The sequence below is a fragment of the Pteropus medius genome, unplaced genomic scaffold, assembly GCF_902729225.1.
Source record: "Pteropus medius unplaced genomic scaffold, Ma_sr-lr_union100, whole genome shotgun sequence".
In the NCBI taxonomy this organism is placed as follows: domain Eukaryota; kingdom Metazoa; phylum Chordata; class Mammalia; order Chiroptera; family Pteropodidae; genus Pteropus; species Pteropus medius.
Window position 1 is genome coordinate 2,944,129 of NW_024356336.1, and position 16,175 is coordinate 2,960,303.

Below are 16,175 nucleotides of genomic sequence, written 5' to 3' on the forward strand. Positions count from 1 at the left end.
AGGATTCACTTCCAATGGTTGTCAACAGCATTCAGTTCCTTGCAGGTTGTTTGATTGAAGGCCTCAGTTTCTTTTAGGCTGTCATCTAGAGGCCACCCTCAGTTCCTTTCCATATGGCCTTCTCCATACAGTAGCTCATATCATGGCAGCTTGCTTCTTCAGAGCCAACGAGAGAAAGTCTCCTTGCAAGATAGGACTCACAGTCCTATGTAATATAAAACATAGAAGTGACATCCTAGAATCTTTGTGCTGTATTCTGTTGGTTAGAAGTAAATCACAGGTTCTGTCCACATATGAGAGGAAGGCATCACACATGGTCATGAATACCAGGAGATAGAGACCACGGGGACCACCTTAGAGTCTGCCTACCACACTCTCATATACGATGAAGCATATCTGTGTTGACTCAGCAGAAACTACAGACCTCCATTAAAGCATGTGACAGCAACCTCTTCCAGGGCCAAGCCTATGACTTCTTATATGTCTCTGCTCCTCTGATCGGGGGCCTGGAGTATATTACACACACTCTGTGAATATCAGAGAAATTGGACTGGTTCCTACCCATATAGAGTAGTTACTTTAGATATGACACTGGTAAGAAGTCATGTTATTTTCCATTCTTTCTAGCTTATTTCCAAATCCTAAAAGAAAGTCAAGCTGATGAAAAACAGCACTTTAGACCTTTTTAATACTTATCAGTATAGTTTATCAATTACCTACCGCTATAATCATGCTGAGTAACAAACAACCCCCAAACTCAGTCACTCAAAGCAACACATTAATTTGCTCACTAGTCAGGGGGCAGCGTTTTCAGGCAGTTTCAATTGGGTTCTAGTCCTGGTTCAGCTGTGCTCACTCACACCTCTGGGATCCTCTAGTCATTGGCTGGGGGACTCAGCTCTGCTTCCCATGGCTTTCATCTTCTTGCTGAGACTAAAGGCTGTCAGGCATGCTCTGCTCATTGTGACAGGAGAAAGGCAAGACACAAGCAGAAACATACAAGCACTTTTCAAGCCCCTCTTGCGACCCATTTCCTTATACTCCATTGGCCAAAGCAAGTCAGGGTCAGAGGGGAAGGCACTGCAAAGTCACATGGCCAATGTCGTGGACACAGGGAGGGGTGAAGATCTAGACCATTAATGGGTCACTCTTTCCTGCCAGACTTTAATAGAGCTGTGCTTCTCTCGCTTGCAGGAAACCAGAGAGTATGAAGTGTCTATCTAAAAAGAGCTACAGTTGAGAAAGGAACGTACAGATGTGAATTCAACTACAACCTCCTCAAGAAATTCATCCAGAGACCATATGGCATTTGATTGAAAAACCCCAGAGCGTCGGCTGTCTTTTCTTTAGATTCTTTATTGAAGACTTGCTGTTTTCTTCACTGTATTTATTATATTTAAAATTGAAATACGTGTGGTTGGATGTATTGCAGCTGCAGTCAGATTATGTTACAGCCTCAGTTCTGAAGGCAGGTGGAAGGCCTACCAAATGGCAAACACAGCAGCAGAAGGGAAAGAAAAGCAAAAACAGGTTGGGTCGCTCTCATCAGTAGTGCCATGCTATGGCTGCATCAAATTGCATGCATCTTTGGGATCCATGCCCATGGTGTTTTTAGTACAAAGCTAAGTCCCCAGATTAGGTAGGGTTGGAATTTCGCATGAATACTTAAACAGGTCTGCTCCCAAACAAATCCTGGGTTTGCTCTTCCAATTTTCCCAGCTTCCAAAGAGTCTTGCCACATCTAGCCTCCCCTGGTCCTTCCGAAGGCAGCAAGGGTGTTACATAAACATTCTCTTTTATCTTACTGGATGCTGGCAAAATAAGAAAAGGTTTTTCTTTCTGGGAAGCTGATAAATGGCAAAGAAAAATTTTCAGACAGGATGAGAAATTTTGGAGTTCCGATGAAGAATTGGGTGAGGGGGAACACTGGGTGAGGGAATCAAGTTAATAAAATGTTCTTTTTGTTGACCCTCCTTCAACGCTGAAGGAGCAGCTAATTTAGGCTACAAGTGCCAGAATCAATCACCTTGTTCAGCAAGGCTACCCACAAAGCTGTGAAGATAGATCCACAGCGTCACGGCTGCTTCTCTCACAGGGTTATGAGGTTTGTGTTGCAGAGAAGGTGCCATGTCCTAAAATCTGGGTGAGCTCTGTTTTTCACCCTTATATTTTATCAGGGTCCTTTCATCCCAACCCAGTGGGACTAGTGAGAGTGTGACTAACAAGGAAGATTCTTCTCTAAATACAGGTATAAGAAAAGGTGAGGGGGCGGCGGGGTGGGGAGCAGATGTATGGAAGGAATAGTATGCGCAAGGCAGATTCACCTTCCTGAGACTGTCAGTCACCTCCCTAGTGACAGCTGTTGGTTCAGAGATGCACACAGGCTCAGTGCTTTTGAAGTCCTCTTTGGCACCCTCCTACAGTCCCTAGAATTGTTTTAAATCGGCTGGTTTTCAAACAAGAAAAGACCTTTCTGGCTGCCATACCATTGAGAGAATGGCTGGAAGTCCATATTTTGGTACCTTGTTTAGGAAGCTTCTGAAACAACATAAGGCCGTTGGCTTTGTACACACACACACACACACACACACCCTTCCCAGAAGCTTGGACTTCATTCAGTCTTGGGGTCTAAGGATAGAATAATTTCCTTCCGCCAGAGAGGGATCCTGCACCTACGCTCCTTGAGGCATGCATACGTGACACACAGCAAGAGATCATTAAAAGTCGCTTTCCAGCCACTCAGAGCCCACCCCATTTTCTGAAAGAACCAGAGGAAAAACGTTCCAGACCATTAGGGAGCAATGTCATGTTTGGAGAAAAACCAACAATGCAAATAACCTAACCTTTTTTTAAAAGGCAGAATCCAGTTTTGCTTTTATTTCTGTTTGATGCTTATTCTAACCCTAACCCTGGGACATCCGGAAAAAAAGAACTCTATTAATGATACTTAATTTTAGAACATACTACAGTTCTGTGAAAACTAAACATTTGCCTTTCGTAAAGACTGACAAAATGTAAAATCTTTTCTCTAACCCTGTCCCCTAAAACTGGCTAGGCCTTGGCCTAGGAATTCTTATTGGTTATTGGAGGGATAGAAAAAGTGTTGATTTTTTTTTTTCTGGGATACCGATGTCTTAGTTCTGTCTTACTAGTACAGCACCTGTAACTATATTTTAAAAGTTTGTTTTAGCCTAAAGATGGATCGTGCGAGCTTGACAATGTACAGTGTGATTGAAAAGACAGGTTGGTGTCTATTTTTCTTTTTTAAAATATCTGAATGTGTATTTGTAACATGTAAAGGTAAAGGAATAATAATAACAGTGCCAAAAATGTACCAGGCATCTCATTTCAGTTCATACATGTCTGTTTTTATAAGATCAATATTAAAACCCATTGGGATTAAATATTTTTGAACAGGATACAATCTTGAGAAACTCGAGAATGGACTGAACCTTCCTACAAGCCACTCTTTGTTTTTAAAACAGTGGGGAAATACGTTTACAGAGATTTTGAGCTTCAAAGAATGCATGTGATGGTGTGTATTACATGCTAATTCATATAAGCTGGATCTGTCAGCTACCACCCTGTGCTTTTAAAATGCACACACTGAACCCTCTTCAGCTTGGAGCTCACATCCTTTTGCTTTTTTTTTTTTTTTTTTTTTTTGGAGGGGGAATAGAATTATTTAGCCAACCTAAGTATTCTGGTCGTTCCTTGATGGCCATTCTTAACTTAGTTCCATAGACATGCTTTAAAGTCAGCTCCTTGGAGAGCCTACTGAACCTCAGGCTGATAGCTTTGGAAACTGCCAAACAACCCCGCAGGAAACAAAGTGGCTACATAATCAGGATGGTTGTATAAATGGAAGTGACTTGGCAAATATATGGGTAGGCTTAGACTGAGCATGAGCCTTGGGCAAAAATGACTTTTCTTTGGCGGAAATCCAAAGAGTATGACTTTTCTATGCCCTTGAGTGGTCACGATGGGTCATGAGCAGTCAGATATTATTGAGTTGTTTGGCATCCCCAAAGGTAGGCTTTCTCCTGGGAAGATTTCATTATCATTTTATCCCAAAACAGAATCAAAAGCAAAACCAACTTTCTAAGCTAGAATAATGAAATTAAGTCATTTTCCACTTTGTATATATTGATGCTAATAAAACAAATGAAAAAGAGTCAAATCTATGGGATTTTTGTTACGACCACTCCACAATAGCACCAAAGGGAGTATCTCCAGTTTCTGGAGATCTGGATGGGGAAAAACCTACTGACATTTTGAATGCCAAGACAGGAATACCAACTTAACAACCAATGGGAAATGTTTGGGACAAGACAGGACTCTGCCATCATCGGATGTACCGTCTTCCTCCCTGTCCTAGTCAGCTTGGGCTGCCATAACAAAATGTCATAGATGGAGCGGCTTAAACAACAAACATTTATTTCTCAGTTTTGGAGGCTGAGAAGTCTGAGACCAGAGTGCCTGTTGATTCCGTTCCTGATGAGAGCTCTTCATAGCTTACAGATGGCCTTTTCACTATGTCCACACATGGCAAATCTCAATCTCAATATCTCTCTCTCTCTCTCTCTCTCTCTCTCTCCTCTCTCTCTCCTACACACATACACACGTACTCCTCTCAGATTAGTGCCCCACTCTTTGACGTCATTTAACCTTAATTACCTCCTAAAGGCCTTATATTCAAATAGTCACACTGGAGTTTAGGGATTCAACATATGAATTGGGTGGACACGATTCACTTCCTAGCCTTCCACTCCTGGATCCCCCAACTCATATCCTTCTCACATGCAAAACATATTCATTCTACCCAACAATCCAAAAAGTTTTAACTCATTCCAGCATCAACTCTAAAGTTCAAAGTCTCATGGAAATTAGATATGGGTTAGACTGAAGGGTATATTCATCTTAGGGCAAATTCCTCTCTAGCTGTGAACCTGCAAAACCAGACACGTGATGTCTTTCCAAAATATAATGATGGGACAGGCATGGGATACACATTCCCATTCTATAAAGAGGAAATCAGAAGGAAGAAAGGGCGATGGATCCCAAGGAAGGCCAAAACCTAGCAAGGCAAATTCCACTAGATCTTAAGGCTCAAGAATAATACTATTTCGTTTGATACTTGCCCTAGAGGTCCACTAGGGTGGCAGCATCACCCTTAGGTGTCCGATCATCTTCCATTTAAAAATAAATGGGTGGGTTTCTGAAAGGGCTCCTGGAGAGAAGTTTCATAGGTGGGCCTGGGGCAGCTGGCAGGACCACTGCCCAGCTGAATCATTCATGGGCCAGCTGTCATTCAATCAATTCTGGAATGGAGATTCTGAGGAAGGATACACAGGGTGAAGAAAGAAGATGAAAGGTCAGTGCACCCAAGATGCCTTCGGAAACCAAGATTCTATTTCCCAGGCCGCCCTACAAAGTTAGAGCAATAGTAGAGAGACATATCTTCCCTTGAGACCAGAACCCACCCTCAATGGTAGATGTGCTTCAGGCAAACTGGGCCTGATGGACAGCCCTGGACTGGGAGAGAGAGCACCATAGAGAAATGACTGAAGAGATCCTTGCCAGGATAAATAGTAATAATAATAAAATAATAATAGTATAGTAGTAGTAGTAGTAGTAGTAGTAGTAGTAGTAGTAACAACTGGCACTTTTTGGTTCCTTGATAGTCTTTTTTTAAATATTTTAAATACACTTTTATTTTAGAATAGTTTTAAATTTCCTAGTTTTTTTATTTTACCCCTGTGAGTAAAAATACTATTATTCTCCTTTTACAGATATGTCATCTGAGGCTCAGAGAGGCTGTAACTCGTCCAAGTTCACACAGCTAGTATACAACAGAATGGGACCCAGGAGATCTGGCTCCTGGTCAGTGTCCAGGGTAGGAATGGCTGAAGGCCTCCTCCCAGGGCACCCAGAACCAAAGCAGGCTTCTTTAGCCTCAGGTGCCCTGCCTTATTCGGCATTTTTTATAGGAGACGTTTGGCTGGGTTCAGCGGTGGCTAAGAGCTGAAACTCTGAGTTTAAATTTTGACTCGATCAATGATTAGCAGCTCGTTGGGATGAAGAGCCCACATTGGGGGAAAATACCTTCCTACATCACTGTGGAGGTCAACTTCAATGAGCAGAAGTTGGCTTGGTGTGTGTGAGGGGGCTAGAGGTTGCACTAAGAAAGTGTTTTCCTGATGAAAGGGGATACAACTCCTACAGCCCCCTTTCCTCCTACCTTGAACCCAGTTATATGATTTCAGTGGCCAATGGCCACCTTGCAATGCAGGTGTCCAGCATGAGGACAAAAGCAATACGCTAAGAATGGTGGGATGGGAAGAAATCCTGGGTCTCTGATGGTGCTGGCATCAGCCTGCCTGACACAAGCATAAAGTATAATAATTCATGAAACCAGCTTCATAGATCACAATACATAAATGATGGTTCTATATATTTTGCAACAGTATAAACAGAAAATAATTCATCAAAGTGGAACCTAAAAACAAAGATAAGATTTGAGTGCCATTTTCTAAAAATTTGTGCTTTTCAGATCTAATGCGCCCACGAACCTCCCATTCCAAGTTTTTTCTCACCTGCCTTCTCTCCCTCCTGCTATTGCTCTCTCTCACTCTCTCACTCTCCGTGTTAGGACTCTGCCCATGATTTACTGATCCTTTGCACTAAAAGGATGACATAGGATAGAAAAAGTAGTTTCAACATGAATTTTATGGCTTAATAGTTTTAAAGATCTAGTTTTTATTTCCTTACATTTCCAGTATGCTTTTGTTTGCACTAAGCTGGTGATAAGAAATTACCATTCTAAAACTGTACTATTATTATTACTGTTTGCAATATAATTGCCTGGCGCATAGCAGGCACTCTTAAACATTTGTTGAAGGAATGAACATCAGTCACAGAGAAGCCCAAGGTATGGTCAATGTCACGAGTGTGCTGGGTCCTTTTAAACCACCAGATGGCATCCTCAGCATGGTTTATTCAACAGTCACACTTCACTTCCTCCAAATGGTTATTTTCTTTGGGCAAAGTCATCTGATGAAATGGGTTGTTTCCAGTACATCAGAATTTGATTTGAAGAATTAGTGGGTGCCCTTCTCTCTTGCTAGAGAAAGAGAAACCAACATCAATATTAACTCATCCTTGCCCATGAAAGGGAGCTAGGCTGAGTGTGTTATCAATAAAAAATGGGGTCACCTTAGACCCAGGGCTCATACAGTGTCACCCTCAACTGGAGTACCACTCCAAGACCAAAAAGATTTTAAGAGAATCTAACTTTTACTGACGTTGTCTCAAGAGGACTGAGTGGGAAGCTATCACAAGGCATATTAGCCAAAGAAGTGTCTTTTGAATCCTCTGTACACTGGAATTTGAATTTGGAATTTGAATTCTGGAATTTCTGTCCCCAAAAGAATCACATGCCTGGGGACCTGCTCCAATCTCTCTCTCCCTCCCCAAACTCTAGTGCTCTTCTAGTGATGGAGCTGTGGCCCCCTACTCACTACCCCATCCCAACTCCAACATTTTATTTTCTTTCACATAGGGTTACAAAATTTAGAAAGTACACCCAGTCGAATTTGAAAATCAGATTTAAAAAATAAATAAATAAATAAATAAATAAACCTTTAGAATAAGTAAATTCTCACTCTGGGTACCGTCTGGCCAATTAGAGGTTCCATGATTATTCAGAGATGGCACATGACCCAAGCTCGGCCAATGAGAAAGTGCAATATTTGAATCATGCTGAAAATTATTCATCCTTTATCTGAAATTCAATTTTAACTGGGCATTTTATGCTTATATACAAGCAATGTATCCCTTTTCACTTCCTTATCCCAAAACCTGCAGGTCCTTCCTTAATCTCTAACCTTCTTAGAAGGCAGGGTTAGCAGGAAGCGTAGAGTTCAGTATTTTGAGGTTTCCCACTCATGGAATATATTCATTTCCCTCTTTATATTTTGTTTCATCGCATGTAAATATATACATGTATAAAAATAGTGCACACCAATTCTAACAATTCAAACAACACAGTAGACTAATAAGCAAGCTAATGATTTTTCCCAAGCCATCTAGCACCACACTCCTCAAGCACTAATGTTTACTACTTGGTGGGTATCTTTCCATACCATTCCCTTTTCCTCAAAAAAAAAATCATTACACATCTTGCTCCCACTTCCGCTCTCCACCCCCACTAGGAACCTTTGATATATCTATACAGATAGTTAGGGAGAAAGAAAGAAGAGATGACATATCTCCCCCTAACATCTCTCCAGGTCATTACACAAATCTCCAACTCATTCTTTCTAAAGCTGAGTTCTAGTCCATAGTGTGCTGCATCATAATTTATTCCATTTTTTCCCCACAGAAATACAAGGCAGCTGGGGTAAGGATTTTGTACAAGGTTGTTTACAGCAGCAGAGTTTGTTTTGTCAAAAAGCTAAAAAGAATGCGAGGGACAATCAGTGGGGAGCTGTTGTGCTTATTTATCTCAGGTTTCACCAATGGGTCTAAAATTCCTCTTTGCTTGCTGTACTCCAGGATCCCCCACCTGAAGGGCCGTGTCTGCTTCTGCCTTGATCTCTTTACAAAGATATTTAAAGCCTTACTCTGCTTCCCCAATAACCCCTTATCCCCTACATTCCCTCCTTCCAGACTGTCAACTATTTACTAAAAAACCCTCTGAGAGGTTTATATAATCAAAAAGATTTCATGAAATTATGATGAAAGGGTCATACTTTAATTCTGATCATAGCCAAAGAATTACATGCCTCTTTTCGGAACATTCTGGTACATTTTGGTCTATAGCTCAACATTTCCAAAAGGAAAGTTCCCTTTTTCAAGTCAGGGACTACACATGCTGGTTGTAATGGAAATCTAGGCTTTCTTTTCTCGGTAAGGGCTCTCCGGTTTTCTTTTGCGGAACCACGGAGATACGGACTCACACTGCACGTGGGCCCTCGGGACCCCGCCTTCTGACGTTAGAGCACCTGACCACAGTCTGGCCAATCAGACATTCCAGGATTGGCTCAGCGATGGTCACGTGACCCACGCTGGGCCAACTGGCTCACTCTTTCTGCGGAGGTGTGATTTGCTGGCAGCCATGTTGCTGCCGCACAGAACAAACGTACATGAAAATGAAAATAAAAGCGAGGGAAACAAAGCCCAGAAATGGAAAAAGACAGATTTCTGGTGACATTGTTCGGGACTCTTGGATCCAACTGGCCTGAAAATCAGACCGACTTCTTCCTGCCTTTCCAATCATATGAATCAAGCCTTCTCTTTTGGATGAAGCCAGTTTGAATTGGGTTTCTGTCCCTTGAAACTAAGAGGTATTACTAATAGAACATTTTTTGTATTTCAGTTAATGAGAAAATACATCGTGTGTGTGTCCATCGCCTTTCCCCACCACACACTCAACTATTAAGAATTCAGCCATACAAAACATCTATATCCACCTGAAAATTTGTAATATGTTTGTAATGTATAGTCAATTCTATGTCTAACAATAACTCTGGTGCGCCTAAGGGTTCAAGAGTCACAGGTAAGGATTAAATATTCTCTGCCAGTGGCTTACAGGGCATTGGGAAGTGCCAGAAAGCAGCCCTCAGCCAGTGAGGGATGGAGTTGGGGGGTAAATACCTCAACTCCCACATCCCTTGAGGTATGTTCTACTCCGTCCCCAGAGTTCTCAGTGGGATTGAACCTCAGTTGCCCACAGCTCTCGATAACACACTTTTTATGGTATTGGCATCCTTCCTTTCTGAGCCTTCCTTCCCCATTCCCTTTCTGGCACTTAAGATAGCACCTACCAATCACTTTTCATGGAAACTTCACTCAGGGTCTGCTTCTGGAGAGGCCCCAACCAGGCGAACTACATCTATACCCCACACTAAAAACTGCTCTTCTAGAGGACTCCACGCAGGCATCTGGTGGTACTCACTGCGGAGCAACCTGACAGGGTGTATTAGCAACTTAGTTCAAAAAAACAAGCCAAACACAAAAACCTGTAATTCCTTGCACCTGATGCTCTACTTGCCCATCAAATGCTGAATTTCGAACTCTTCTTATTCCCATGTCCTTAGGGCACAGGCAAGCTATGCTGTTGAGGACATGATTTATTGTTTCCTGCCACTTCTGCCCATACCCCCCCCCCCGCCATGTGCGGCAACTCCTATGTTTATGTGGAACAGCCCTCTTATCGTTTTAATTCTACCCTTCTTTCCCTCCCTCTGATCTCCCTTCTCACTAGAAGGATCCCTGGAGCAAATGCTCCTTTCCCAACTGCTGAGCCTCACTATCTGTCTCCTGTCCCATTTAGAAAAGGAATAATGATGGGAATGGCCTGACGGTAAAGAGCAATGGCTCTAGGAAGGCAAGCCTGGCTCTACCACTTAATAATCCTGGGACTTTGGCCAGTGGCCTCGGCTTCTTCATCTGTAAAATGGAGCTGATAATAACAACAAATCTATCTAGTTATTAATGAGAGTGAAATAAAATAATGCCTTAAAATGCTTAGCAGAATGCCAGGCACATGGATAGTGCTTGAGAAATGGAGGCTTTTGTTGCCATTTAAGGTTAACAGCCTTAAGTATTTGTCGAATTAATGAATGAATGAATGGAATCAACAGAGAATCCCCAGGTAGAGTCAGTGCCTTTTGTTGTCTAAGGGGATCTGAGGTCCTCTCTCACAGCAGCCTCTCTCACTCAGTCTGCAAGATCTAAGTGAGAGCATTAGTTTCCCTGTGCTCAGAAGAGCCCCACACTTAAATTAATGATCTGCTGTCACTGTCCCAATACTCTTAATAATTTTCGAACAAGGGGTCCCGTATTTTCATTTTGTCCCACAAATTCTGTGCCCGGTTCTGGCCGTAGGTAGCTCACAGGGTCTTCCCAAAGTCATGTCCTATGAAAAAGCATTGAGAACGTAAAAGAGGGGTCTACCTAGGGGCAGAACCTGGTGAGGGAGGAAAGCTGAATAAACCAAATCCATAAACTTCCAGCTTAGCCTGGATACTAGCCTAGGGCTCTGGGCTTCCACAGGTGAGGAATCATTGCTAACTTAGCCCTCGACATCCAGGAGAAAAAATGCAGGAGAGAGAGAAATGGCGAAGGGGCGGGGCACCAGGCTATCCCAGCTTAATCGGATCTCTCCTTCCTTTCTCTCTTCCCCTCGGCTTTTCTCTCCTTCTCCCTGCTCTTTGTCTCTTATCTCCTCAAGTGCACCGACTCTCTATTTTCCTTCCATTTTCTCAGATCTCTCTTTTCTTTCTCGTTAACAAATACTTTAGACCCTACTGAGTGCTAAGCATGAATCTAGGCACCATCCTTTGCCTTTCTCTTCTGGTCATTTTATCTTTGTGTTTATTTCTATTTTGCTTTTCTTTTTTTCTTTCTCAGTCTTCCTTTTCTCTTTCTGATCTTTCTGTCTCTCTTTGTCTCTGTCTCTTTCTCTGCCTTTCTCTGGGTGTTTCTCTGTCTCTTTTCTTATTGTCTCCCTCTCTACCTCTGTTTCTGTTTCTCTTTCTGTCCTTTTTCTCTCTCTCTCTCTGTTTCTCTTTTGGTCTCTCTGCATCCCGCCCCCACCACTTCACCCCCGCACCAGCTTCCTCTCCCTGGGACCCAATTGTCAGGCTACTCACGTCCTGGGCTGCCTTAAAACCTGCCATGCATATTCTCATCATTGGATTTTACCTGTGCCCACCTCTGTTAAAAAATCTTTGACCTTTGAGATTCCAACAAAAAGAGCATCATATGCCCTCAGGGAACAACAACAACAAAAACTCATTCCTATTGCTTTGTGTTTTTGAAAGATGTGCAGCCTGAGGATGTGGAGGTCCCTGGAGGTATCAGTGTGAGTTGCCCAACACCCAGCCCTGGCTGTTTCCTCTCCTGCCCCCACAATAAGCACCAGGGGGAGTTGAGCTATGACTGTTTTGTTTTCTGGAGTCTTAACTGTACAACAGATCCACCCAGCAGTTGCCTCCTAATCCTGCTGAGCCATTTGCCACAAATCCCTCTTTTGTCACAATTTAGCTGTGAGTTTAAGAGAGCTGCAAGAGAGGAGCAGAATGAGCCTGTGGAAAGATCCTGGGGCGGTGTTTAGAACACAGCAGCAGAGCAGACATCCTTGAGATCAAGGCTGGAGGTATACATAAGGGCTGAATAACCTTGGGCAGGGTGATAGCTAACAAGTGTTAAACTTGTGGATGAGAAAAGGGCCACGTACTAAACCAGACAAGCTCGGGGGAGGCTAGCATGCAGGCCTTACAAACTCAGAGACTGAAAGTAACCACGTAGGATGGGCTGAACAGAAAAATTCATAACTAAAAGCAGGTCATGGCAGGTAGTCCCAACCTGGGCTAATAGCTTCCTTGACAAAGGTCATCTAAGCGAGCCTGTCTATTGTATTTTTGCATCTAAAATATCATACCTTTGAAATAAATGTCAGAATAATCTTTTTTTCTATACCCTTCAAGGCACACCCACAGAACCCCTGATTGTTCTCTTGTTCCCTGAATACCATCTCTGTGTGATGTAAATGTTAATTAACTATCCCATATTCACCAATGTGAAAGAAGTATATATCTCTCTATTTTACTTTTTATCCAATCTGAGATTTTGCACTTTGCTTTCTCTCACTTCTTAAGCTACCACCAATGAATTTCATGTAACTCTCCTTAAGTCTCCTCCTTTGATTGTGATGTATAAGATAAGCTGCAAAACTACCATTCTCCAGGGCATTTTCTCAATTCGTTGAGATTTTGCTTCCCAGCAATTGTCATCAGTTTGGCTCAAATAAACTCATAAAAATTCTCTACAGGTTTAGGAGTTTCTTACATCAACGGGCACTCCCAATGTGCCTGGCATTGTGATAAGCTCTGTAGTGATGATCTCATTTAATCCTCCCAGCAACGCTGTAAATGACAAACCATTATGGATAAGAAAGCTGAGGCTCAGAGAGCCTGGATAATTCGTCCAATGCCACACAGCTAAGTGGTGACTATTCATACAGTTTGATTCCTGAACCTCCTCCTTCCCAGTGCCCTGACCACCACTGTCATCCTGAAGGCAATTTCTCATATCACAGACCTGCCTTTGGGAGCTGTGGAGCTGCCTCTAGTGCTGCCCCCTCACCAGAATGGAGTCCACTGCAAATTCAAAGAACCAGAAGACCCCGGTTGTCAGGGAAGATGGGTAAGTAAGTATAAGGCATTTTCAGCAATTCTTGGGGGAAGCTGAGTCCATTTCCTGAGCATCCAGAGCTCCAGCCAGCCGCCTCACAATGCATATGTCCAGGGCAGCAGAGAAGGGGCAAAAGGGTGTGGAGAGTTAAAGCAACTCTCCTCAGGAAACACGCTCAACTCTGCAGACGAGGTCTTCTCCCAAGAGGGTGAGATGGCTTACAATCAAAGACACTTTTTTCTTTTCCCAATGTTTGAATGTTTCTGAAATCAGAGTGTATCTTATAAGTGATATCCTTTCATAATTACTTGGCAACACTTTCTTTAGTGTGTGTTAAAAAACAACAACAACAACAAAAAACAGTAAATCCTACAATCAAAGATGTAGCCTTCTAGTCCATGAACTACAGTACCTCAAAGACTGGCTCTCATTGGCCCAGCCTGTGTCACATGCCTCTCCCTGGCCAGTCACTGCGACTCTGTTTGTAATGCCTTAATCAGGTACCTCTGTAGTGTTAAACAAGGTATTACTACCAGAAGAGAGGGTTGGGATTCTGGGCAGGCAGAAACAACTGCCTCCTCCACCCAGAGTCAGAATTTTGGTGAGGAGGTATGTGCATGTAATAATGAGCTCTTGATAACTGCCCAGTACTCTAGTTTGCTCTTATTATTAAAGATTCTAAGTTGAAACTTTTCACTTGAACCTCTTTGGGCCTCTAGACAAAACTTCCAGTTTACAGAAAATATCCAAGGTAGAAGAACATGACACCACCAGGAACTACTCAGACAAATCCAAAATACTGACTCTAAGTAGGTGGTATGCAGGTATTCTGTTTTGTTTTGTTTTGTTTTACCTTTTCAGTGTATTTGAAATTTTCAAAATAAAAAGAATTGGTGGGAACAAGCACATGAAGAACTATTTAATGAGATATTGTTTCACATCTGCTAGAATAGACATAATTAAAAAATGGAAAAGAATGAGTATTGGTGAAGATGAAGAGAAGTTGGACCCTTTGTATAACTGCTGTGGAAACAGTTGGGTGATTCGAGAAATGGTAAGGTGCCGAGAAATGGTAAGGGCCATGAGGATATAAAGCATCTCCTGGAGATTCTAGGATGAGCATGTATGAGAAGACAAATAAAGGTCTTCTGCGGCCAAATAGTTTGTAAAATCCAGAGCAAAATAAATGTAATAGTTTCTCCTTTTTCACTTGTGAGAGTAGCAAGATGTTAGCTGAATCTCACTAAGAATTCCTTTTTTTTTTCTTTTTCTAAACATTGAACTCATTAGGAAGCTGGAGAGGTAGGTCAACAGCCCTTTTGCTAACAATGTCCCAGTAATTGAACTTTTGCATGTGGGTCATCCATTCACCAGGAATGTCTCCCAAAACCCAGCAAGATCTCGAAGTTTGTGAAAAATGTATGCCCCTCTCTCACCACCACACTCAAATATATAAAAATTGTGGATTCTTAAAGCAACTAACCCAACCTGAACTTTCCTAGCCAGACATGCTAGGGCACCTGGGAATTAATTAATTCCACAAGGAAAGAAACATCAGCCAATGGGCAAGTCATCCTGCCAGAGCCTTCTTGTCTCCCTAGCACTGTGATCATACATGTCTGGCAGGTGGCAGTCACTGCATCTGCTCTGTTAGTGGTTTGAAAGTAGAGATGCTGAAAAGAAGTCAGGACATTGGCGATGTAGAGAGGACGAGTACACAGACCCAGAACGCTAGAAAAAAAAATGACTTTATCTTCATCTTTCTGCTTCTCTTTTTTTAAAAGGTCAAGTTGGCCATGTCAGAGAAAGCCCCAGAACATGGTACTTTTGACTTTAAACGATAGACATGCACTCCCCATGGTAGCTAGGATGTGCTGAACCTGTCACTACCTCTTCAAAACATTGCTAGTTTCCATGGAAACAAAAAAGGCATTTACTGAAAGAGCTGCTGGAAATTTCAAGATGTCCAAAACTCTCCCTGCAATATATTTTGAAAGAGAAACAATAGCACAACTTTGCAAAGAAAACAAAGGAAGATAAATGATAAAAAAAAAGAATGGTTTGACATCATTTCTAGATCCCAACACCTAGTCCTTTTAAGAATGAGCTGAAAGAAGATATTGGATGAAGCAGATCTAATGATCCACAGGCTCTTGACTTCAGACATGATTCTGTTATGGCCACCAAGCCTACTTGCTGCTCACAGAGTTTAAATCTTCACAGGACAGTGCAACAACATGACTCTTTATACACTTGCTAAATGAACCCAAAGTCTCCTGCATGTCAATCTACCTCCTACTCTTAGAGCTAAAAAAGAGCTTCTCAACTCAGATGATTATATATCTATTTTTTAAGTCCCCTCTTAAGGCATTAATGTGAAAAGAAAGATAATGGCTTTCTTTAACAGTTGTCAGATTGGCATACTGTAAGATGAAATTTTCTTCCAAACTCCTAAAGAAGGTGTTTAATTTATATTTTTAAATAGATTCACAAAAGAATTAGACAAACTGGAATTTTTAAAAATTTTCTCTATTAGTGGTATAAGAACTTGTCAACTACATCCTCCTATACTGGCCTTAGAATTTGGTTTGGGCCATTAGAAAACTGTGGTCTTATTCTCTTCATTTTCCCCATGATTCAAATAGTAAAAAAAACTTCTGACTTCTCCATTTCACGTCGGAATCACTATTTTTCCTTCCGGTTACCCAAGGTAGAAACCTGGGAATCAAAATTGATTTCTCCATCTCTTCAAGTCCCCTGTATTAGTCAGCTTGGGTTGCCATAACAAAATACCATAGACTGGATGGCTTAAACAACAGACATTTGTTTCCTCTTGGCTTTGGAGTCTGGAATCTGAGATCAGGGTGCCAGCATGGTTGGGTTCTGGTGGGAGCTGTCTTCCTGATTTGGAGTTGGCTGCTTTCTTACTCTGTTCTCACATGGCAGAGAGAGAGAATGAGGGGGAGGGGTGTGGG

At 42.1% G+C, this 16,175-nt stretch overlaps 1 protein-coding gene across 1 annotated transcript in view; it reads left to right on the forward strand.

Moving 5' to 3' along the window:
• The window catches only part of SEZ6L (seizure related 6 homolog like), a 177,081-nt gene extending 175,813 nt beyond the window's left edge, over nt 1-1,268 (forward strand). The window contains 1 exon segment of the mRNA XM_039861831.1: nt 1,195-1,268. Within this exon segment, the coding sequence (XP_039717765.1) occupies nt 1,195-1,224 (30 nt within the window). The 3' untranslated portion in view covers nt 1,225-1,268.
• Nucleotides 1,269-16,175: the final 14,907 nt, after the last annotated feature.